General features: G+C 46.6%; 1 protein-coding gene and 1 pseudogene across 1 annotated transcript; one reads left to right on the top strand and one right to left on the bottom strand.

The window, feature by feature from the left end:
• Positions 1-305: 305 nt before the first annotated feature.
• POU5F1 (POU class 5 homeobox 1) lies at positions 306-24,266 on the bottom strand. Its single transcript, XM_035098605.2, has 5 exons — positions 23,634-24,266; positions 8,349-8,463; positions 6,351-6,481; positions 1,216-1,380; positions 306-596 (listed from the first exon to the last, which is right to left on the bottom strand). The coding sequence occupies exons 1-5, from the start codon at positions 24,264-24,266 to the stop codon at positions 306-308; spliced, it is 1,335 nt and encodes a 444-aa protein (XP_034954496.1).
• On the top strand, positions 19,230-19,527 carry LOC118076081 (cytochrome c-like; annotated as a pseudogene).
• Positions 24,267-24,663: the final 397 nt, after the last annotated feature.

The raw sequence follows: 24,663 nt of genomic DNA, 5'->3' as shown, positions 1-24,663 counted from the left end.
AAGAAGTCCCCATTGATGCTTCTAGGGGGCACTATTTTCTCGCCTTGGGAATGTGATGAGCGGCAATTTAAAACCATGGTTACAATAAAAAAATTGGTGCCCCGGCCGTTTCCCCTCAAAATTGCAATACCGCAAGCAAGCCCTGCATCGCTGATTTAAAATTATAAAAATAAAAATAAAAAGACACAAATTAGACAGCCCCTTTCTTAAAGGCTCCTTAGTTAGAAAGCAGGGAAGAAGCCGGAGGGACTACCTTCCCGACTAAGGCTTAGGAGGGCGAAGCTTATTTAAAAACGGGGTGCTCTTCAGCTCGAATGCATTGGGTGGCCCATGACGGCAGAGCCAGAGGGGGAAGGAACGAAGGCGTCCCCTTCGTGGAACGGGGGCAGGTACAGGGCAGCGAAGGCAGCGCCATTGTAGCCCTGGTGGGGTGGGCCCAGCTGGTGGTGGGCGGGGCCGAGCCCAGGGGGTGGAGCCTGGCGCGCGCCATGAGGGTAGGGAGGTGGTACGGCCGGCCCATCGTATTCATCCCGCGACCCAGCCCCTAAGTTGCGCCTGCCCTTCTGGCGACGATTGCAGAACCAGACGCGGACAACCTAGAAGGGTGTGGGCAAAGGGGAGGGGGGAAAAGAAGACATATATAGGTTAAGTACTGCCAAGGCAACTTCCTCCGTCATGACCCACACTGCCTTCCTGCCGCCATTTCTCGTCTCCCCAGAGGGTTCTGCAAGACCTCTCCATTGCAGAACAGGAACACAAGTCTCTTGGAATACCCTCCCACACTGGGCGGCCTTGGGAAGCCACACTCCTTGGCCTCAGTCCCCAATTCTAAAGTCGGGAGTGCTGGGACTTGTGTTACACGTTTTGCTTGTTGAATAATAAACGGCAGAAGCGATATTTTTTTTTTTAAAAAAGGCATTATTTTAACAAACAATAAACAATAATTACTTCTGCATGTTCAGATTCGCCCCAGGTGGTAGAGCCCCAAGATTTGCAGAAACCATTTGCAGTACAACCCCAAATGCTGCAGCGATTTGGGTGTGAATTATGCTCGTTTTTTTTGTCTCGTCCTTTTTTCTTTTGAGCTATGTCTTTGTAGACACTGTAAGCCTGAGGAGTGGCTGTTTTATTATTATTATTATTATTATTATTATTATTATTATTATTATTATTAGCAGGTGCTTGGGAAGGTGAAGAAAGATGGCTGTCACTCACATCCTTCTCCAGGCTGAGGTTATCAGCAATCTGCTCGATCTCGTCCACGTTGGGCTTGGGGCAGCGCAGGAAGTAAGACTCGAGGGTCCCCCGCACGCTGTTCTCAATGCTGGTGCGTTTACGTTTCCGGGCCTGGATCATGGCAGACTCCATGGAGCACAGCTGCTGCACAAGGGATAGCCATGTTTGGTGACGCTGCCAAACCCACAACCCAGACCCACAACAACCCACCTTTCCCACCAGCGACTGGGTGGACTCTTCCATTCTCCTCCTGTGTGCGCTCACTGACAGAGCCACAAGGAGGCGCTGGGAGCCTCGATAACTCCCTCCCGATGTAAGCCACAGTCAAATGACTCTGAAGTATATTCACCCTCTGGGCTGGCCAACCAACCAACATTGCTACGCCACCCTGATCGATAGCCATTTTGGCAAATCCTAGAGCCTCTTTTGGGACGTGGGGTGGCGCTGTGGGTTAAACCACAGAGCCTAGGGCTTGCTGATCAGAAGGTCAGCGGTTTGAATCCCTGTGACGGGGTGAGCTCCCGTTGTTCGGCCCCTGCTCCTGCCCACCTAGCAGTTCGAAAGTACGTCAAAGTGCAAGTAGAGAAATAGGTACCGCTCCAAGCGGGAAGGTAAACGGCGTTGGTCTGGTTCGCCGGAAGTGGCTTAGTCATGACCCGGAAGCTGTACGGCAGCTCCCTCGGCCAGTAAAGCGAGATGAGCGTCGCAACCCCAGAGTCGTCTGCGACTGGACTTAATGGTCAGGGGTCCCCTTTACCCCCCCCCAGAGCCTCTTTTACCTTTGATATTCTACTCTGGTCTATTCTCCCCCTCTCCAATATCAGAATTGGCCACCGTGCTTCAATCTGTTCTAAGCCCTTCATATACCACCATTTCCCCAGATGCCCCCACCAAGCTTTCCTCGCTCTTTAAATTCTGAAATGCTTCCCCTCTTTTCCTCTCATATACACCGCATGGCTCAACTTATGTTCTCAGCTCCCACTGGGCTGTTTTAGTTGTTGTTGCCGTCCTCCTCAGGCTTAGGGTGTTCTTTGCTTTCTTTAAAAGGATTGTACTTCTGCAAATATTGCCCATGGCACTTCTCTCTTGGGGAATGGATGGTGGCGTTTCTGCTAAGAAGGACCAGCACTGGGTATACGATACACAATCTGAAGTTAAGATTTCCTAGTTCGAACGATATTCTCCCAAGCCATCGCCTCTGAGCTTTCTCCTCTTGGCATCAAGACCAGCCTTGGATTCATTTCCTCTCCCCTTATACACCACGAACAAAACTCACATTTGCCAAATTGTAGCCTTTCTTCTCCCACAGTATTGTGAACTCCACACACACACACATCCTTCCTCTGTTCTAATAAGCTAAAGCTCTGGTTAATAGTCTGTTCATCCTCCTCCTCCCTGGCCTGCCACAGTCGCAGCTCGGTCTCTAACTCCTCGGCCAACATAATTTAGCTCTCCTATCACTCTGCCCACAACACTGGGTTCTTCTTGTTTTGACTTTTTAATATTTTGTAATAATAAAATTACACACACACACATACACACACACACACACACACACACACACACACACACTCAAATCAAGCGGCGTATAAATTTCATGAAATAAATAATAATAAGCAGATAGTCTTTTTCTAGTCTGTTACTGGCTTCCCTTCTTTAGCATGGACTCTCTGCCTTCCTTTCCAAAGCCTATCCTTGCTTCTTGTATCTCTGCCTGTGCCGGATTTACGTATAAGCTAAACAAGCTACAGCTTAGGCGCCCCCCCCCCAATCTCACTATTAATATACTTCTTCTTAACTGTATTTCACTTCAGCAATTATTTGTATAAAATACATATTTTGTTATGTGCAAATGGCTTTAGATACCTATGAGGTCCATAAATGACCATAGAGCATATATTCAACACAAAAAAACAGCAACAATTTGTTGTTGACAAAGGACAGCTGCACATATAAAGGGCCCCACTACCTTCAGTCCAGCGCCCAGGTGGCCCTGTGGTTAAACCACTGAGCCTAGGGCTTGCTGATCAGAAGGTTGGCGGTTTGAATCCCTGTGACGGGGTGAGCTGCCGTTGTTCGGTCCCAGCTCCTGCCCACCTAGCAGTTCGAAAGCACATCAAAATGCAAGTAGATAAATAGGAACCGCTACGGCGGGAAGGTAAATGGCATTTCCGTGCGCTGCTCTGGTTCGCCAGAAGCGGCTTTGTCATGCTGGCCACATGACCTGGAAGCTATACGCCGGCTCTCTCGGCCAATAATGCGAGATGAGCACGCAACCCCAGAGTCGGTCACGACTGGACCTAATGGTCAGGGGTCCCTTTACCTTTTACCTTCAGTAGCTTAGGGCCTCATCAAACCTAAATCTGGCCCTGATCTCTGCCCATGACCTTCACCCCCTCAAAGTATCCAGGTCCCGTAAACAACTACGCCCAGTCTCCTTAGCCTTGAACATTAAACTGCCCCCCTCAAGAAGTGCAAATGGTATCCCCTCCACCTCCTTCAAATCCACTTTTCCTTCGTCCATTTTAGAAATACTTTGTCGCTGTACCACTTGTTTGCAGTGAGATTAAACGAGCCCCCCCTCCCCCCAATCTCTCAGTCCTTGTTATACTCTGTGTGCTGTCATACGACCCTTGCCATTCAGCAGCCTCATGGCCCATGGGTAGAAACTGTTCTTTAACCTGTTGGTGTGGCTTATCATGGTTCTATATCTCTTGCCCGAGGGCAGGAGATTAAAAAGGTGCTGGCCAGGGTGCGAGTCATCCCTGAGAATGTTCCTCGCAAGGGTCTCCCGCGATAACATCTACCGGACTCAGGGGACAGCCCACGATATCGTGTGCTGTCTTCGCCACCCTCCGTAGGGACTCTCTGTCCATGGCTGTCAAACCAGCACCCCACACCTTAATGCAATACAGTGGTACCCCTGCTTACGAATAACTCTTACTTACGAATGTTTCTACTTACGAACGGAGCTCCGTCTGCCATCTTGGATGCGGTTTAGATAGACTTACAATTTTTTTCGACTTGTGAATGTGTGTTCAGAACGCATTAAATTTGTAAGTAGAGGTACCACTGTATGAGAGACACACTTTCTATCGTGGACCGATAGAAGGAAACCATCAGTTTCTGTCCAACCTTGTTCTTTTGCAAGACCCTAAGGAAATGAAGTCTCTGTTGGGCCTTCCTAACCACCTGGGCTGTGTTGACCTTCCAAGTTAGGTCTTCACTAAGATGGACTCCAAGGTATTTAAAGAGACTCTCTCCACACAGCCCCCCCCTATACAATGGGGCTAGCTCCCCTCTTCCTACTTCTCCTTTGTCTTGCTAATGTTTAGATGCACATTGTTCTCTGAGCAGCATGTGGATACCTTTTGAACCTCCCCCCTGTACGCAGATTCGTCTCCGCCTGTAATTAAACCCATTATGGTTGTGTCATCAGCAAACTTAATAATTGCAGTAGATGGGTCAGATGAAATGCAATCATATGTATACAACGAATACATTTTCTCTTCAGCTTCACTACCAAACGTGATGATGAAGCCTTAAGACTGCATTTGTCCACCCTGCCCCCTAGATAAACTCATCTTTCCCTCCCCTTAGAAGTTACTGGTCCCGTATTTTTGTTGCTGTAGCAGCATCTGCAATTGGTTCTGCGGCATTTGTTTTTTATGCTGCATACCGCCTTGATATTCCCATAATAATAATTTATTATTACCCCTGCCTATCTGGCTGAGTTTCCCCAGCTTCTCTGGACGGCTCCCAACAGAATTAAAAGAACAATAAAACATCAAATATTTAAAAACTTCCCTAAACAGGGCTGCCTCCAGATGTCTTCTAAAAGTCGGATAGTTGTTTATTTCCTTGACATCTGGTGGGAGGGCGTTCCACAGGGCGGGCATCACTACCGAGAAGGCCCTCTGCCCTGTTCCCTGTAACCTCACTTCTCGCACTTCTATTACTGAAGAGTGGCTTAAAAATTTAATGCATTCTTATCACTGTTTTGGATTGTAATCTCTTTGGGGCAAGATAATATTTTAGAATGAATGAGTTGCACTGGACCAAATCATTGCATGTGGAAAAGAACTTCTGTGAGTGCATAGCAAGTATCACTCCTTTTCCTTCCTCCTGCCACTGCTGCACCCCTTAGACATAGCTGTCAAGCTTTCCCTTTTCTCGCGAGGAAGCCTATTCAGCATAAGGGAATTTCTCTTTAAAAAAATCACGACTGCGCAGACGCAAATGCAGGAAATCACAGGGGCCTGCCCTTGCGCAAGCACGCAATCTGGCCCACGGAGGGACTACTGCAATGCACTCTATGTGGGGGTACCTTTGAAGGTGACTTGGAAACTACAACTAATCCAGAATGCAGCAGCTAGACTGGTGACTGGGAGCAGCCGCCAAGACCACATAACACCGGTCTTGAAAGATCTACATTGGCTCCCAGTACGTTTCCGAGCAGAATTCAAAGTGTTGGTGCTGACCTTTAAATCCCTAAATGGCCTCGGTCCAGTATACCTGAAGGAGCGTCTCCACCCCCATCATTCTGCCCGGACACTGAGGTCCAGCACCGAGGGCCTTCTGGCGGTTCCCTCATTGTGAGAAGCCAAGTTGCAGGGAACTAGGCAGAGGGCCTTCTTGGTGGGGGCGCCCGCCCTGTGGAACGCCCTCCCAACAGATGTCAAAGAGGAAAACAACTACCAGACTTTTAGAAGACATCTGAAGGCAGCCCTGTTCAGGGAGGCTTTTAATGTTTAATAGATTACTGTGTTTTATTTTTCTGTTGGAAGCCGCCCAGAGTGGCTGGGGAAACCCAGCCAGATGGGTGGGGTATAAATAATAAATTATATTATTATTATTGTTGTTGTTATTATTATTATTTATCTCCACTGGAGTGAACAGGCCCAGGCAAGGTAAACCTTGCCGACCCCCGATTTAGCTGGATACAAGCCTAAACTCTTTGGGGCAGAGGTCCATCCATGTTGCCAAAGCAACTCTGCGCAGCCCCAGGTAGTGTGGCAAGCAATGGTTTATTGATAATAATTTAGCATCCCGGACAAAAGACTTCTCCCTGGCCCCAGGGACATGCCACTCAACTCCCTTTCCAGGAAGCTCACCTCCTGCAAGTTCTCGTTGGAATCGGCCTCTTCCAGCCAGCGCTGGAGGAGGGGCTTCAGTTTGCACATGTTCTTGAAGCTCAGCTGCAAGGCTTCGAAGCGGCAGATCGTGGTCTGGCTGAACATCTTCCCTGCAGGAGGGAGAAAAGAAGACAGGCGGAAACCAGATTTGGGGACGGGAATGCAGTGAGTGCGCTAGAAGCAGAGGTAGGTGGGCAACGCAACAGTAACTATAACTCTGCATGAGAATGAAAAGCACAGCCTAGACTCAGATCGGAGGCAGCCCAAGTTTGGAGGCAGCCATTCAGTTGCCTCCAAAGGAGGGAACCATGATTGCTCTTATGAGTTTTCACCACTAGCCCCAGGCCTTATTTTTTTCACCCAGGGGTAGGGGGAAGCCTGGGAAGTGTGTCTAGTGGTCCTGGGCTGCCCAGATGACAAAACACCCCTCTTGGTCTCACTGATGTGGTCCAAAGGTGAGCAGAACAATATGTTTGGCACCAGCTTGGCTGCAGGAGTTGCTGGAAGGAGCCATCCAACCATCTCTTGCAGGCATAGGCAAGCTCAGCCCTCCAGATGTTTTGGGACTATAACTCCTATCAATCCCTCACCACTGGTCCTGTTAGCCAGGTATCATGGGAATTGTAGTCCCAAAACATCAGGAGGGCTGAGTTTGCCTATGCCTGAGCTGTTGCATGCTGACAGCGTCTGAGAGCCGCAGGTGAGAGGTGAGTGCAAGGGGTGGGGAAGAGACAAATGGCGGAAAAACTATCTCAGAAGGAGCACGGTGTTTCGCCCACCAGAGGCACAACCCCTCCTTTAACAGCCCACCCGCCACTAGTATATGTGCACCTTGGCTTCAAGCAGAGGAAATATGCAATTTGCTGCTCTGCCTCAGCCAGTAATATGTATTGACCCAGCCCAGGCATAGGCAAACTCAGCCCTCCAGAAGTTTTGGGACTACAACGCCCATCATCCCTAGCTAACAGGACCAGTGGTCAGGGATGATGGGAATTGTAGTCCCAAAACATCTGAAGAGCTGAGTTTGCCTGGTCCAGCCCAATAAGCATTTCCACCTGCCTACCCCCATTTCTGGAGGAGGGGAATAAGTTCATTGGGTTCAAGTTGTTTCTGGATTCCCACACTGAACACCTTAAAGGTCTCCTTTGTGGTACTATTATTACAACAACAAAACCGTTTATTGTGAGGACCATGCCTGTACACAAATATCAACACAACAATAATTAAAAACAATAATTAAAAATGTTAAAATTCATTACATACTATCCCAACAAAACCTTCATCCCACAAAACAGAAAGAGAAGGAAAACAAGCAACGAGTTAAACAGACGATGAAGGGGTCTTTGCTTTATCATCCATAAATCTTTCCCTGGCTTTCATGGCCTTCATCACAAAGACCGCTACCACATGGGTAATTCGTGGGTTAGCATCAACTAACAAAAATTTTACTCTATCTTCAGGATTCATTATAGAGTTGGGTATAGTTTGCAGCATTGCGTCTCTAAAGCCTGAGTAAATGGGGCAATGGAGGAGGTAATGTATAAGATCCTCTTTAATTTTCATGGAGCAAGGGCATAAACGGTGTTCTGCTGGGATTTTTGTAAATCTACCGGTCAGGTATGCAGTTGGCAATGTCTGAAACTGGGCCATGGTGAAAGCTCTCCGAAGGGTGGGATCAGTGATATCCACCAGGTAGTTGGCACAGATTTTGACTGCCTTTACTCGGGGGAACCAGTAGGAAAACCCAGAATTTTTTATCTTCGTGGTGTCTAAAAAGGCGTCTTTTTCAAAGATCCATTCCCGAACTTTATCAGGTTTGAGAGTATTAAACTCGGGTAGATTGTAATATTATTATTATTATTATTAATGTATTTTTGTTGGAAGCCGCCCAGAGTGGCTGGGGAAACCCAGCCAGATGGTCGGGGTACAAATAATAAATTTTATTATTATTATTATTAACAACTGAAAAATACTCACCATACAGCAGACCCAAGGCCAGTCCCACATCTGCCTGAGTAAAGCCCAGTGAGATTCTTTTGTGCTTGAGCAACTTGGCAAACTCTTCCAGTTCCTCTGAGGTAATAATAGGAACCTAGGGAGAAAAGAAGGGAGAAAAGATGGGCTTGGGTAAACAGAACAAGAACAAGGATGGCTTGTTTATGGGAAAACACATCAAATCACCACCACCACCTCACCTCCACAGCCAGAGGTTGTAGCTGTCTTTCCCACTCAGGTCCCCGGGCCTCAAAGCCTAAACCATTGGTCACCAGTTAACCACCAATATTCCCCCTGGAAACCAGTAAGACTTAGATTCTGACCTGTTAAGCCAGGGCTGGAGAACCTGTGGTCGTGCTATTGACCTACAATTCTCATGAGGCCCACCGAGCATCACCAGTAGCACTGGGCTACGCCATCAGGTCATGAGAAGTTTCTCACCAACTCTGTTCAACAGACAGACCATATATAGTTGCATATATAGTGGAGAAGCCAGCATCATAAGTCATAATTTGGGGGAAACCACTACAGTGGTACCTCGGGTTACAGACGCTTCAGGTTACAGACTCTGCCAACCCAGAAATAGTACCTCGTGTTAAGAATTTTGCTTCAGGATGAGAACAGAAATCGCGCAGCGGGAGCCCCCATTAGCTAAAGTGGTACCTCAGGTTAAGAACAGTTTCAGGTTAAGAACGGACCTCCAGAACGAATTAAGTTCTTAACCAGAGGTACCACTGTAGTAGTAGCTATTGTGTAGTGGTAGCTATTTTGATTGCTTTTGTTTGATTCGCCCCTTGCAAACAGCTGAAAGTCGGCAAATTGCAAACCTGATTTGCAATGGGGGTTGAATAATTTTGATTGCAACTGTGTGACAGAGAGAGAGAGAGAGAGAGAGAGAGAGAGAGAGAGAGAGAGAGAGAGAGAGAGACTTTCTGTGAATTAGAAGTGTACATTGCATATCAGAAGTTGGTTACCAAAACAGCCCAGGCTCTCAGCCCCAAAGCTAATTTAGCTCTTAATGGCGGAATATTGCTGCCTTGTTGTTTTTAGAGCATCTGGATACAAACATATCACACATGTGCAGAGGGAATGACACTGACCAGCTACCAGGCCCTGCTAGCCTGAAAAGCCTTGGGGCAAGGTTACCTGAATGAATAAACCTTATTTCTAAGACACTTCTCAATGATGATACCAGAATCCACATGGCGGCGTTTCTTGGCAGTCAGACCAGTTTTTCCACAGGGACAGCAGATTAAGTAACTGAACTAAATGTGTGTCTGAGGACTGGTCTGCAATAAGCTGGAGCTGTGACAATGTGGGGGAAAGTTCCCCCAGGGAAGAATTTTTTTTGTATACTGCTGCCACAGAGGATGACTAATTACTTAAAACTTGCAGTACTAGTTTTTAGCATATTTTCTCTTTGTTCAGACACCAATTAGATCTTTCTCCCAGTCTAGTCAAGCAAATAGCTTCTCCACAGTTTGATGCATTGACTCTGATAAGGACAAGCAAACAAGCTCATATCCTTCACAAATACCAGGGGAATCCAAACACATTGTTGTTTTGTTTTTGAACTAAAGGGGCTGATCACCTTAGCCTTGGGCCAGAATCAAATGGTTGTCTGAATGTGTCCCTGTCTGATGGCCCATCAGAGCTGATCGCAACTTTAGCAGAATCCCTTCCAAGCAAAAAAAAAAAAAAAAAAAGTCGGAGAGAATGAGGAACCCATTCTTTTTTTAAAAAAAAATGTTTTCTAAAGTGCCTTTTTTGAGTAATTCTGTTACTTTGATCAACTAAAAATGGAACAAAATAGGGACAAAATAGGGGCAAGCTTGGGGTGTGTGTGTGTGAGATGAAGTGCAAAAATTAGACTGTAGTAAGTTAAACTTCTAGGTTCCATTCCAAGATGGAGAATAAGAAAATGTAAAACTATCAGATAGCATGAGAGATTTTCCCAGTTGGGTGCTCAAATCACTTGGCCAGCTTTGGATATTAGGCTGCTTCTCCCTGGTTTTAACCCAGGTTTATGGGATCCAGGTTTAACCCAGGTGGCGCTGTGGGTTAAACCACAGAGTCTAGGGCTTGCTGATCAGAAGGTCGGCAGTTCGAATCCCTGCAATGGGGTGAGCTCCCGTTGCTCGGTCCCAGCTCCTGCCCACCTAGCAGTTCGAAAGCATGTCAAAGGGCAAGTAGATAAATAGGTACCACTCCGGCGGGAAGGTAAACGGCGTTTCCGTGCGCTGCTCTGGTTCGCCAGAAGTGGCTTTGTCATGCTGGCCACATGACCCGGAAGCTGTCTGCGGACAAACGCTGGCTCCCTCGGCCTATAGAGCAAGATAAGCGCTGCAACCCCAGAGTCGGACACGACTGGACCTGATGGTCAGGGGGCCCTTTACCTTTACCTTTACCCCACACATCAAGGTGAAAATTTGCTGTAAGACCTCAGGCAACCAATGCCTTGAAGCAGCCCTAGGAGCCACAGAACCACCTGAGATGCTTCAAGCTTAACTAAGAACTGGAAAATTCAGGGGAACCCAACATCTGGTAAGATAGGGTCTCCCAAACTTTCTTCCTCATAGACCACTTGAAAACTGCTGAGGGTCTTGGTGGAGATTTTCTGCTTGTTGTTATCAACTGCAGTGCACTGCCAATGTTTGTAACAGTTGCTGCCAGAATTCTAATAGCAAAAGGCTGGAAGGGAGAGGATATTCCATCTAAATTAGATATAAGAAATAAGAGAGTACGCTGAGCTGATGAGATTATCAGCAAGGTTAAGAGACACTACAGATGAAAAATTTATCAGAGAGTGGGATATATACAGAGTATATGTAAAAGAACACTGTCCATTGGCAAGACTTGATTGAGCTTCGGTGTGTATGTAGGATGATTTTATAAAATTAAATTTATAGTAAGTCGAATAGCACAGAGAAAGTAAAGCTTTAAGTGCGTATTTTAAGGAACTTAATTCGAGAACGCAAGGGGAAGATCGGAGGTCTTGTCCAATTTAATCACAAATGGACGTACCAAGCAAGTACAATGGTACCTCGTGTTGCGTAACCTCTAGGTTATGGAATCTTTGGGTTACGGCCGCGGCAAACCTGGAAGTGGGTTTGCCGCTTTGCGGATGCGCAGAAGCGTTCTGCAGCGCCACACACATGCGCAGAAGCGGTCCTCCAGTTACAATATTTTCAGGATACAGCCAGGCCTCCAGAACAGATTCCGTTCGTAACCGGAGGTACCACTGTATTAGTTAAAGAATGAATAATTGCTTGTTTTGTATTTCTTATTTTGCCTATAACATCTATTGCATATTTCTGCTATAAAGTTTTCAACCAATAAAGCATAAAAGGGGGGGGGGAGAAAAGCCCCTCTAGAAAATAGGAAAATAGGAAAAGAAAAAGCAATGCACTGCCATGTTGTTTTTCATTTATTTATTGCCTACCCTTTGCCCTATCATGCCTGGGCATGCCTGGCACCTCCTGAAGCCAAGCTGGTGCCAAATATATTGATTTCCTTTCCTTTGGACCACATCAGCAATAGGGGGGTCTTGTTGTCAGGGCAGCCCAGGACCTCCATACATGGTTTGAGTTTACCCCCCCCCCCCCGGAGGTTTAGGAAGTGCTACAGAAAAGCAAGGAGCACGTCTAGGATTTCTCCTAAACTTTCAGTACAGTATGCCACCAGCAGTTAACTCAGTTTTAAGTAGAAAATGCTTATTCTAGTTGCTGTAGTTTTCACTTTAAAAGAAATTTGACTGAAAACGATGAATCTGAAGAGACTCTGAATATGCCCCCTAGTTGCTTGACAGAATTGTTAATTATATTTATATTTATATTTATTATTATTATTTCTATACTGCCCTATACCCAGAGGTCTTATGACCTCATGGTTCAGGGACCACCATTACCCAACAACTGCTGAAAAAACACGCAGCTACAGTCATACCTCGGTTTAAGTACGCCTCGGTTTAAGTATTTTCAGTTTGAGTACTCCACGGACCTGTCTGGAACGGATTAATCCACTTTCCATGGGAAAGTTCGCGCTTCAGGTTAAGTACGCTTCAGATTAAGTACAGACCTCCGGAACCAATTGTGTTTGTAAACCGAGGTACCACTGTACTGAGCTGGGTTCACCGCAAGCAGAAGACACACTGGAATCTGTGCAGAAATAATTGAGAATAGTGCCTAAATATGTGCCAAGAGCCTTTTATTCATCATCAGCTACTTGGGTTTGTACCCACACACTTTAGCATTAAAGAGAAAGGATTCTAGGGCAGGCAGAACATCTAATTTTTTAATTGGAGAGCTCTCTCTCTCTCTGTCTCTCTCTCTCTCTGTGTGTGTGTGTCTCAAAGCAAGCACTGCCCGAATTCTCATTGCTGGTACCGGTACCTCTTTTTAGCCTGAACTTGAAGTACCCCAAAATAAGGACTGAGGTTCACAAAGCCCTGCACAAAGTAGAAAGAGCATCACTTCACTTTTTCTGCACAATTCACAATGTTCCTGCTCTGCTCTCTTTCACCCCTCAACAGCCCACAGAGAGATTACAAGAAGCAAAGGAGATTAGCAAGACCTCAAAGACATGTAGCAGGCTACGCACCATTCTTTGACTCACGTTTTAGCAAATTGGTTGCTCTGGGTGCTGTTTCAGCCTTCCGCTATTCAACAGTGAACTCCCCCCATCCTGCCACCCCTGGTATACTCCCATGTGTTGTGGACTCAGCTCCTATCAACCCAGCCAGATCATGACCAGGGATGATGGGAGCTGTAGTCCATCTGGAGGGTCCCATATTGGCTACCCCAGATTGGTTGAAGGAACCCTCTTCCTTGGTGCCAATCAACCACACAATTAAGGGCTGGGAGTTCTTCCATTGTCAAAAGACCTGGAGTGTCTAAGACAGGCATAGGCAAACTCGGCCCTCCAGATGTTTTGGGACTACAGCTCCCATCATCCCTAGCTAACAGGACCAGTGGTCAGGGGTGATGGGAATTGTAGCTTCAAAACAGCTGACGGGCCGAGTTTGCCTATGCCTGGTCTAAGACCACTACACTCAGAAGTGCTATGATACCACTTAAACAGCTATGGCTTCCCTCCAAGAATTATGGCAGCTGTAAGGATGTTGTTAAGGATGCTGAGAGTTGTTAGACGACATACACCCCCCCCCCAATTCCCCTCACAAAGCTACAATTCCCAGAGTGGTTTAACAATCAATCCCTCTTTCCAGGGAAAGCTGGGAAATGTAGTTCTGTGAGGGGGAATGGGGGTGGGGGTCTTCTGACACAACTCTCAGCACCCATAACAAACAACAGCTCCCAGGATCCTTTGGGGGAAGCCATTAGTCTTTATTAAAGCGCTGTCGTAGAGCTTTAAATGTGTGGGGCGAATGTGGCCAAAGCCAGTTTGTTTGTTTTTAACACAAAGATGGATCAAGAAAGACTGGGGAGATACAGCAAAAGTCCAGCGCAAGGACAGTAAATCAGATCGTTCCTGTTCCTTTTGAGGGTATTTGTCGAGCCAACAGGACAGTGATGAGGATTGGCGCGATCGCTCTGTGATATTATGGCAGTGGACAAAGATGTACAGTATTGTAACTATGGAATGAATGTGTATTAAGAACAAGTAAAAGGTAAAGGGACCCCTGACCATTAGGTCCAGTCGTGACCAACTCTGGGGTTGCGGCACTCATCTCGCATTATTGGCCGAGGGAGCCGGTGTATAGCTTCCAGGTCATGTGGCCAGCATGACAAAGCCGCTTCTGGCAAACCAGAGCAGCACACGGAAATGCCATTTACCTTCCTGCTGTACCTATTTATCTACTTGCACTTTAACATGCTTTCGAACTGCTAGGCTGGCAGGAGCTGGGACCGAGCAACGGGAGCTCACCCCGTCGCAGGGATTCAAACCGCCGACCTTCTGATCAGCAAGCCCTAGGCTCTGTGGTTTAACCCACAGCGCCACCTGCGTCCCTCTAGTAATAGCAATTGTGGTTGGAGGCACGGAACACCATTTCCTTCCCACCCAACTTTCTCGTTTTTTAAATACAAGACAGGTTTTTGGAACCTGAGAGGTAGCAGTAGAGCCATCTGCCGCTCTCCCCGCTCCAACCCCCCCCCAAAAAAAACCTAGGGTAGGGGGGAAAGAGTGAAAAACCAGCTTAAAAGCTCTAGCTTGATCAGCACAGCAGGGTAAACAGCCTGAAAGATGAGCTGGGGGTCCTCCCTCCCCCCATTACCGCTCCCCACTCTGGCAGCATTTTCAGTGAACGCTTTTGCCTTCTGACAGCTTTGCCTTCTGCTAGAAAAGGTGCTGTTGCCTTCCTCCCTTCAGAAAGAGCAACAGTAGATAAAAAGGGTCTTTTGTGTTCCCCGCCCATCCCACTCCAATTGATCTTTGGGCAAGCGAACAGATATTGACTGGACCCAAGTGCAGATACCTCTGGGTAGGGTTTGGCTCATCTTGCAGATAAGATCTTTTGCACCCAATAAAGAATGCCTGTTACGCAACACTTCTAGAAACCTGAATTGCCCCTTTCGCATTTTTCTCTATATTTATTCGGTGCAGGTATGAAATCATCTCTGGAGCAGGCTGGCCAAACAACAGCCCCAAAGCTGCAAAGGCCCTCAGATCTCCTGGAGATCACAGGAGAGGATTTTAGCATAACAAGTCAACTGTGCCTCCAATACAGTTATTTGAACTGCCCCCAACATAAGGTTGCCACCGCTATTTCTGGCCTGAAGACTATTCCTCTTTTTGAAAGCCGGTTGGCGTTCAAAGCGTCTCTGAATTTCAGGAGTGTGAAAAAGTTCGGCGAGAAATGGCTATTGATGCCATTGATACAGCTGCCAAACAACCTTGTTCTCTATGTGGATATATAATCCATTCATGGAAATGCAATAAAAACGGTCAGCAGGGAGATAAGCCCAGTTTCACAGCATGACTTAACATGTGAACAGTGGGTTACAATTCAAAGAAGGTGCCAGGCAGGCCTCTTTTGGGGGGGGGTTCCACAAGCGGGGTGCCACTACCAGGAAGGTCCACACTCAAGGCCAATTTCCCCTTTTTTCCATACTTGTTTCAGGATTTAAACCCAAATATCCTGCACGGCTGACCATGACCTCTCCCAAGTTAGGAGAATTTAGGTATAGGCCTACCCAGTAACGCCAGTAAAACACCTCTGAGCACATACAGAGTGCATTTTCTCACTATTAGGCAACCGCTGCCAGTTCCCACACACATCTGGGCTCCCAGGAAGCCTGTAGCCCAGGCATCCCAAACTTCGGCCCTCCAGATGTTTTGGCCTACAACTCCCATGATCCCTAGCTAACAGGACCAGTGGTTAGGGATGATGGGAATTGTAGTTCAAAACATCTGGAGGGCCGAAGTTTGGGGATGCCTGCTGTAGCCTCACACAGCAATAACATCCTTTCCTATAGTCGGGAGGCATGCACATGATTACAGATGTCATTTTTATTATTTTTACTTTAAAAACGGCATTTTCTACGGGATAGAACGATGTTTATTCCCCAAGCATTAGGGTAGGAGAAAGCTGGCTTTAAATTCAAAGCACCATTGAATGAAGAGAATTTCAAATGCAAAATGGAAAGTGCCTAGAGCCCTTAAAAATAATAATAATCAGGACTGAAAAACTTTTTCTGCTTGGTTTTTGCTCTTAATGTTTCTGGAACGTAGAAGCAGGTGCAAAGCACAGAATGGAGAGGAAGAGAAATTGTGTGCCCCCCCCCAACTGAAGTAATTAATGCCTAAAGGTAAAGGGACCACTGACAGTTAAGACCAGTCGCAAACGACTCTGGGGTTGCGGCGCTCATCTCGCTTTACAGGCCGAGGGAGCCAGCGTTTGTCCGCAGACAGTTTTTCCAAGTCATGTGGCCAGCATGACTAAGCTGATTCTGGAGAAGCCAGAGCAGCGCATGGAAATGCCGTTTACCTTCCCGCCGGAGGAATACTTATTTATCTACTTGCACTTTGACGTGCTTTAGAACTGCTAGGTTGGCAGTTAATGCATACGGCAGGCACCCCCAACTTTGGCCCTCCAGATGTTTTGGACTACAATTCCCATCTTCCCCAACCACTGGTCCTGTTAGCTAGGGATCATGGGAGTTGTAGGCCAAAACAACTGAAGGGCCGCAGTTTGGGGATGCCTGGCATACGGTCATCTAAATAAAGTCTCTCTCAAGATCATTGTCAAGGATTAAAAGTCACCTAGCTGCATCATTGCCTTTAGCCAAAGCAGCCCTTAAGAATATGATTTGATTCCATCTTCATCCTTTCCAGTTCCTTATCTACCTCCATACACGAACAGCAAGGAGGGAACTGCAAGGAGGGGCGGGGCGTGCTCTCCAAAATGCAGAAGTGGATAGATTCCGGACACTACTGCAGTGCCTCAGGGGAAAGATGGGGAGGGGGATTTCCCAAAGTGGCAAGGGCTGCAGTTGCATTAAAAAGAACTAGTCAAGACATCTTTTATCCTTGATAGGCAAAAGCCTGTTTGCCTACAATTTGATCCCCTCACCTGCTTCCTGGGCAAGGTAGCTATCTCATACAGCCCTTCGCATTTGAAAAGAGATTCTAACCAAGCCTCTTCTAGTTGGGCAGGTGGCCCCTTTCTTTTTGACATTATTTCCCCCTGGAATGTGCTTGGAATATCAGTAATAAAATCCCGTGATTGGTTTGTCTTTCGGCCGAAACTGGAAATCAAAAGACAGCGTCCAAGTACTGCATTCTGGCAACTCAGGTTGTTACACCATTACCATGATGGGGGAGAATAGAGGACAGGAATAGTAGATAACCCTTGAGGGCTTTTATGGAAACTTGAATCCTTGTGTCCCTATTGTCCAGAACAGAATTATGGGCCTCTGTGCAATTAGACTAGAACTTGGGAGAGCTTTGTGCTTTCCTATAATAGATGCTAGTGCCAGATTTATGTATAAGCTAAACAAGCTATAGATTAGGCCCCCCCACTCTCTTGGGGGCCCCAAATTTTTTAAAGAAAACAACAACTGGATGCACATTTGCAAAATATAAGGATAAAAAACAAATAAAAGCATACAGCAACAGTGGTTTGTGTTGTATAGGCTCCTATGATTTAAGTGATGGGCCCCACCTGCTAGCCGGCTCCCTAAAATATCACTGGTTTGCTCATTTCTATATGTAGGGTGCCTACATTCTGCATGGACTTTTCAACAATTGCTTTGATAAAATACATATTTTGTTATGTGTAAATGGCTTTAGATACCTATTAGGTCGATAATTGGCCATATAGCCTATATTCAACACAAAAAACAGTGACAATTTGTTGTTGACAAAAGACAGCTGGACATATAAAGGGCCCCACTACCTTCAGTAGCTTAGGGCCTCATCAAGCCTAAATCCGGCCCTGTACAGTGCCCTGTGCATATAATGACCGGGAGTGGGGAATGCTTGTGTTGGGGGGGGGGGTCAAACCCACCATGATAAAACAATGATATTGATTTGGGGGGCAATGGGAGCCAGTGCCACTGGTATTATCTTTTTTCACATTTATATCCCACCTTTCCTCCAAAGCGGGACACGGGTATCTGATGAAGTGTGCATGCACACGAAAGCTCATACCAAAATAAAAACTTAGTTGGTCTTTAAGGTGCTACTGAAGAAATTTTTTATTTTGTTTCGACTCAGACCAACACGGCTATCTACCTGTAATGGGTGGCGCTGTGGGTTAAACCACAGAGCCTAGGGCTTGCCGATCAAAAGGTTGGCAGTTCGAATCCCTGCGATGGGGTGAGCTCCCGTTGCATGGTCCCTGCTCCTGCCAACCCAGCAGTTCGAAAGCACGTCAAAGTGCAGGTAGATAAATAGGGACCGCTCCGGCGGGAAGGTAAACGGCATTTCTCTGCGCTGCTCTGGTTCGCCAGAAGCGGCTTTGTCATGCTGGCCACATGACCTGGAAGCTGGACACCGGCTCCCTCAGCCAGTAAAGCGAGATGAGCGCTGCAACCCCAGAGTCATCCGCAACCGGACCTAATGGTCAGGGGTCCTTTTACCTTTACCTTTCATCCAAAGAGATTGTTGTGGTATACATGGTTCTCCCCCACCCTCCTTGTTTCATCCTTACAACAACCCTGCGAGGTAGGATAGGCTAAGTGACAGCAACTGGCCAAAGATTACTCAGTGAGCTTAATATCCAAGTGGGAATTTGAACCCTAGCCTCTCGTGTCCCAGTTTAACCACTGCATCCTAATGTAGGAGAGAAATGTCTGGTTCTTTCACACTCCAACCTACCATGTCTGGCTATCAATACAAAATCAGACAGCCTTCTGAAATGTTGCATCGGGGGGGGGGAGAGAGAGCCAAGTCCACTTTAGAAAAACAATGAACTATTCCATTTATTTAATAATGAGATTTGCACACACACACAAAAACTCTGCAGTTAGTTGTCAGTGAAGTGTGTAGAGCAGTACAGTACAGATTTTTGCACGTCTCTAGTGACTGCAGCAGAAGCTGAAAGAGGTTTTGGCAAGGGAACATTCATCAATAACTGCAGGCTTTCTGCTATGGGGCAAGAATTGTTAAGCCATACGGGTTTTTTGTCAGTCAGTCATCAGGTGCAAACTTGCCAGAGGAATTGAGTTTGGAAAGCTAGCTCGTTAAAAAAGAAAAGAAAAAAAAGGCCGGTGTTGGGGGAGATTTAAAGTGAATTAGTCTCCTTATAATGCTAATAAAAAGGGGTTTGCAGCTATATTGCTCAGTTAGAATTTTAAGGAATCTAAACAGACAAATACGGCTCAGTCTGATGGGAAGAACGCCGACAGCACAGGGCACACAGAACGGCTTTGCATCCCTTCCTCTACTTTGCATGCCGTGACCATGGGACAAGTTGAGAAGGGCAATAAAATCGGTGTTCAGAAGGGTTCACAGTGCCACACAGTTGGAAAGGGAGGCATGCACAAAACTGGCCCTAATCTGCATGGTGTTTTTGGCCGAAAGGCCGGTCAAAGCCCAACAAAAGCAAAGGTATAACCTGGGGAGAAAACACACTGCTGGTTTACTTGGAAAACCCCAGGAAGTATATTCCAGGAACTAACATGACTTTTGCTGGCATTAAAGAAGAAGGGGGAAGAGGATGGATTTAATAGCCTACCTTAAGGAGGCCACTTCTAACTAATGGCTTCTAATGCCTTGTTTCACCTTACAAATGGAAATGACCCTCTGATGAGATTGGTTTTTAAACATTCTGTTTTTGCATGCATTATATTACAACAACTTCAAAAATCCTTCAGCCAGAGAACTTTGATCACAGATGGTTCTTTAACATATGTACTTGTTCTTGCATTATAATTTATAGACTTGTCCAATCAGGCTTGAATGAGTACAGTCAGGGTGACTCTATTGTTTCCTGATCATGTAATTAATTAAAAAACGACAACCCCACTCTCTCAAAAAACAGGACAAATGCCTTTATTGGGATCAACCAAAAGTTAATGATCAAACTAGAGATCCAATTTTGCAGGACTCTTCTTTGGACTGAATGTTATATTAAACAAAACTGATAAAAAGGGGGGAAGACTTAGGGGAATGACTGAAAAGGCTCATTGTAAGCCAGGCATCCCCAAATTGCGGCCCTCCAGATGTTTTGGCCTACAACTCCCATGATCCCTAGCTAACAGGACCAGTGGTCAGGGAAGATGGGAATTGTAGTCTAAAACATCTGGAGGGCCGAAGTTTGGGGATGCCTGTTGTAAGCCATGGTGCGATTTATGAAGAAAACGCAATTTCAGAGCTCACAGCAGAAATTTAACTCTGCGAATCATGAGATTTTATGTATGATATGGGATTGTGGTGTCATGTGAGAGGAAGAGAGACAGAGGAGAGAGAGAGAGAGAGAGAGAGAGAGAGAGAGAGAGAGAGAGAGAGAGAAACCATTTGTACTAGACCCTAAATGATTCTTTGACCTTGATTCGATTCAAAAGCAACTTCAGAAAGTGTCAGAAATGGCACTGCACACACACGCAGAGAGTAAGTTAGGGGGACATGTTGGGAGAGCCCAGATCCCATCTGATGGGACATTTAAAGTGGAAAACATTTGGACGACAAGTATCCAGCATTGCTCTCTATAGGTTTTAACCCCACTGCCAATCAGTTGTGCTGGGTGACTTGACTAGGGACTAAGCAGAATCCACTTCTGCTTACCGGTAGTCCCTAGCTTGGAGACTTAGGAAAGCCACCCCAACACCACAAATATGAGCTATGGGGCAGACAAGATGAGGAGAAAAACAACCTCTTGCACTAAAACAAACACAGTTCCTCCCACCTACAGTTTCTCATTTATACAGAGAATATATAGGAATGGCCATGCAGTCACCTGCCCCCCAAAAATAAAAGGTATGTGCCATCTGGCTGTGGGCTGTAAGGTTTTCAATAGGCAAGATCTTGAGCTTGGAGAGCTTGATCAATAATCAATGCCCCTGGGTCGCACCAACTTTCCATTTTCAACACAGGCGGAAATACCGCCAGCAACATTGATTGCTTTTGCACAAGCCAATATTAAGGAGAGAAGCTTGCAGAGATGATGCGATAGAATTAACTATCTCGATATGCAAAGTCTTCAGTGGACTCTGGCGCTAAGTTTTCAGACCGTGTCCTTGAAATAAATAAATATCCTAAGGAATTCCTCCAGGCAACTCCGAGGCCAGCAGTAAGTATCCCTATAAGCCATGGAATGAGGGCAGGTTCCGAAAACTGAAGGGGGCCTCATGACATAACTCATCTTGTTTAAACCACAGAGCCTAGGGCTTGCTGATCAGAAGGTCGGCGGTTCGAATCCCTGTGACGGGGTGAGCTCCCGTTGCTTGGTCCCAGCTCCTGCCAACCTAGCAGTTCGAAAGCACGTCAAAATGCAAGTAGATAAATAGGGACCGCTACAGCGGGAAGGTAAACGGCGTTTCCGTGTGCTGCTCTGGTTCGCCAGAAGCGGCTTTGTCATGCTGGCCACATGACCTGGAAGCTATACGCCGGCTCCCTCGGCCAATAATGCGAGATGAGCGCGCAACCCCAGAGTCGGTCACGACTGGACCTAATGGTCAGGGGTCCCTTTACCTTTACCTTTAAGGTACTGGAAATTGAGAAGCAGAATATAACATCACAATATAAGGGCTGTCTCTGCTTGGAGGCCACCAGTGCGGGAGAGCTCATTACTCCTCTAGGTAACTGCTGAACTAACAATCCATTAACACTCAAGGAAAATATCCCTTCTATAAAGCCTATAGATAGGTCCTTGTTGTCTCCCTCTGGGGCAGCCGAGAACAAGTTTTTGCTCTTCAGGCTATCTGAAGCATGCCCCACCCAGAGATACAGGTAGGTAGCCGTGTTGGTCTGAGTCGAAGCAAAATAAAAAAATTCCTTCAGTAGCACCTTAAAGACCAACTAAGTTTATATTTTGGTATGAGCTTTCGTGTGCATGAACACTTCTTCAGATACACACCCAGAGATAGTTTTGTTACTACTGTCAAACCAGGTACACACCCTGTCCTCAGCTCAATCCTGTTTGTCTCCCCCCCCCCAAAAAAAGTTTGGAACTCTGCATTTGCCGCTGAAGAATTTTCTTTCCAACCCGTTTTCCATTGTGTAAACTGTATGCCTGTGTCTTCTGAGGTTTTGGTTATCCTCCTCAGCTTTGTGCCATCTGCAAACTGTGATAAAGATTCCCTCTATCCCTTCTTCCAAGTACTGTAGCCACTGATAAGAACATAAAAGTACAGTATATCAGGTCCAGGACTCATTGCCCCAAATGAAACCTCCCCCCCCACACACATTTTGCTCTTCCAAGTTTATATGAGGACAGTTTCCCAATCATTTGTGAATCCACTAAACAGTTAATGTCCTCTAGTCTAGATCATGCTTAACAGTTTGCTAACAAAACCTTTTTGTCAACTGCTTCGCTGAAATCAAGATAAATTGCATCACGCAGCATTCCTCACAATCTGCTAAGCTAATACCGTAACTCAATCAAAAAAGTGATAAACCTAGCAGGAGCCAGCATGGGTTTGTCGAGAATAAATCATGCCACACTAATTGCTGCATTGTTATCAAGATGCTTCTAATCTCTCCTAGCGGTTTGGCTTGGTTGTTAGTGTGTTGGCCCGCGACCTGGGGAAAAGGAGAGTTCAAATCACTGCCTCTCAGCCTAACCTACCTCGCCGGGTTGTTGTGAAGATTAAATGAGAAGGGGGAGCGTCTTGGAGATGAAGGTGGGAATATAAACAGATGCAGCTATTAGCCATGAGAGCTAGGCAGAACCTCCCCATACAGAGCTTGCATTCTGAAGAGAAAGTACTGGGGTTCAAACCTGCCCAGAAACATCATCATCTAACCTTGCAACCCTGTGGGAGTTACATACAGAACATGTCACCGTCGTGTCTCATGTATGCAATTAAGTATAGCCCAACCACAACATAGCTTGAAGTAGAAAATGGTCAACCAGAGGCTGAAGGTTTTTTTTAGACTTGAATCATAACAGTTCAGATCCCTCCACAACCCTGGGTCACTGAAATCTCATTTCCAAGTTTATTCCTGGTAGTTGCCACCAATCACGTTGCGTTTTAAGACTGATACGAATGCAGACTCTCTGGTTTTAACCATGTCCCGGTTTTCCTCTCCCGCAGACAGACCACCCTTTGCTTTAAGACCTGCGGCATGCTGAAAACACACATAGATATTCACTTCCTATTTCATGCAATAATTATGGGGCACCCAATTAAGTTGACAAGACAGGACAATCCTAGCTAGCACTGTGGAAACTAATAGAAATGTCCATTGCACCATTTACTTGTTTCTCTAACACTCTCCATATACTAGTTACAGGTAGGTAGCCGTGTTGGTCTGAGTCGAAGCAAAATAGAAAAAAAAAAATCCTTCAGTAGCACCTTAAAGACCAACTAAGCTTTTATTTTGGTATGAGCTTTCGTGTATCTGAAGAAGTGTGCATGCACACGAAAGCTCATACCAAAATAAAAACTTAGTTGGTCTTTAAGGTGCTACTGAAGGATTTTTTTTTCTATTTTACTCTCCATATATTTTCCCTTTCACTAATTCTTACACTCTCTCACCATCCGTCTGTAGGGCTGGGAATCCAAAATCCTGTGGAAAGCGGCTGCCAGCCTGTGTAGGTAATACTGAACTAGATGGGCCAATGGGCTGGACTCTGCAGAAGGCAGTTTCTTATGTCCCTAACTCACCCCCCTGGGGTTCCCAGACTCACAACAGCATCCTTACCTCATCTCCGCTGCCTCCGCTGCCGTCCTCCTTGGCTTCTCCAGAGGCTGCCTGCCCACCTGGGCTGCTACCGTTACTCTGGGGACTGGTCTCCTCGCTGCCAGTCAGGCTGCCCAGGTCGTCATCCTGGCTAGCGGGGCTGCTGGAGCGCTGGGGTTCTTCACCGGGTGAAGGAGCTCCACTGCTATCTCCCGGCGCAATGCAGGCCGAGGGGGCCGGCACAAGGCAGCCACCTGTCCAGGTGTGCACATAGGAGGGCCCCGGCTGGTCAAAGTCAGGCTCCACTTTGATGTCAGGCTTTGGGCCTTGGAAAGCGGCTTCCCCGGGCTGAGTGACCCCATAAGCCCCCATCATCACCCCGGGATGGTGACTCCAGGCTTCTCCTCCAGCAGAGAAGGGGTACCAAGTCCGGGGAGCTTCTCCTCCGCCAGGGTGGGACTCGAGCATCCCTCCTGGAGGCCCATAGTCGGGCCTGAACCCAAATCCCTGCCCAGGGGCTGCCCCACTGAAGGCTTCAGGCAAGAAGCCTCCACTAGCTTCATGGTGAACAACAGCAGGGATGTTGCCAAGGTGAAGCCCTTGGACAGGGAAAGGATATGGGCGATCTAACTCTCTGCCCAAGTGCCCAGCCATGGTGAACTTGCTTTTTTTAAAAAAAATTGTTTCCAAAAGGCTGGTGCTTAAACCCAAAAATGTCCAGGAAGTAGAGTTATTGCTTTTAATCCGAAGACAAGTTACAAAGGTAGGAACCCAGGTGTAGATAAACTGACGCTAGCAGAAGTTCAGACAGTCAAAAGAAACCCAGCCCCTAAAACCTTCCTAGGTCTTCTTCCCCAAATCAGAATTCTCTCTTCCCTTCAGCTCTTGCAGCCACTCAAAGGATGTTGCCACCACAGAGAGACCCCTAAATGGAAGCCAACTTTAGTAACACTCACAGTCCGGTCAGTCAGGCCCAGGGGTGAAGAAGGGGGGGAAATAGAGAAAGCTGGAGGAGGAAAAAAAAGCTGAGATGATCTGATGAACCAGCTGG

The sequence above is a fragment of the Zootoca vivipara genome, chromosome 2 (genome assembly GCF_963506605.1).
Source record: "Zootoca vivipara chromosome 2, rZooViv1.1, whole genome shotgun sequence".
Classification (NCBI taxonomy): domain Eukaryota; kingdom Metazoa; phylum Chordata; class Lepidosauria; order Squamata; family Lacertidae; genus Zootoca; species Zootoca vivipara.
The sequence above is the reverse complement of the archived record's forward strand: the minus strand, read 5'-3'. Positions and strand labels throughout refer to the sequence as shown.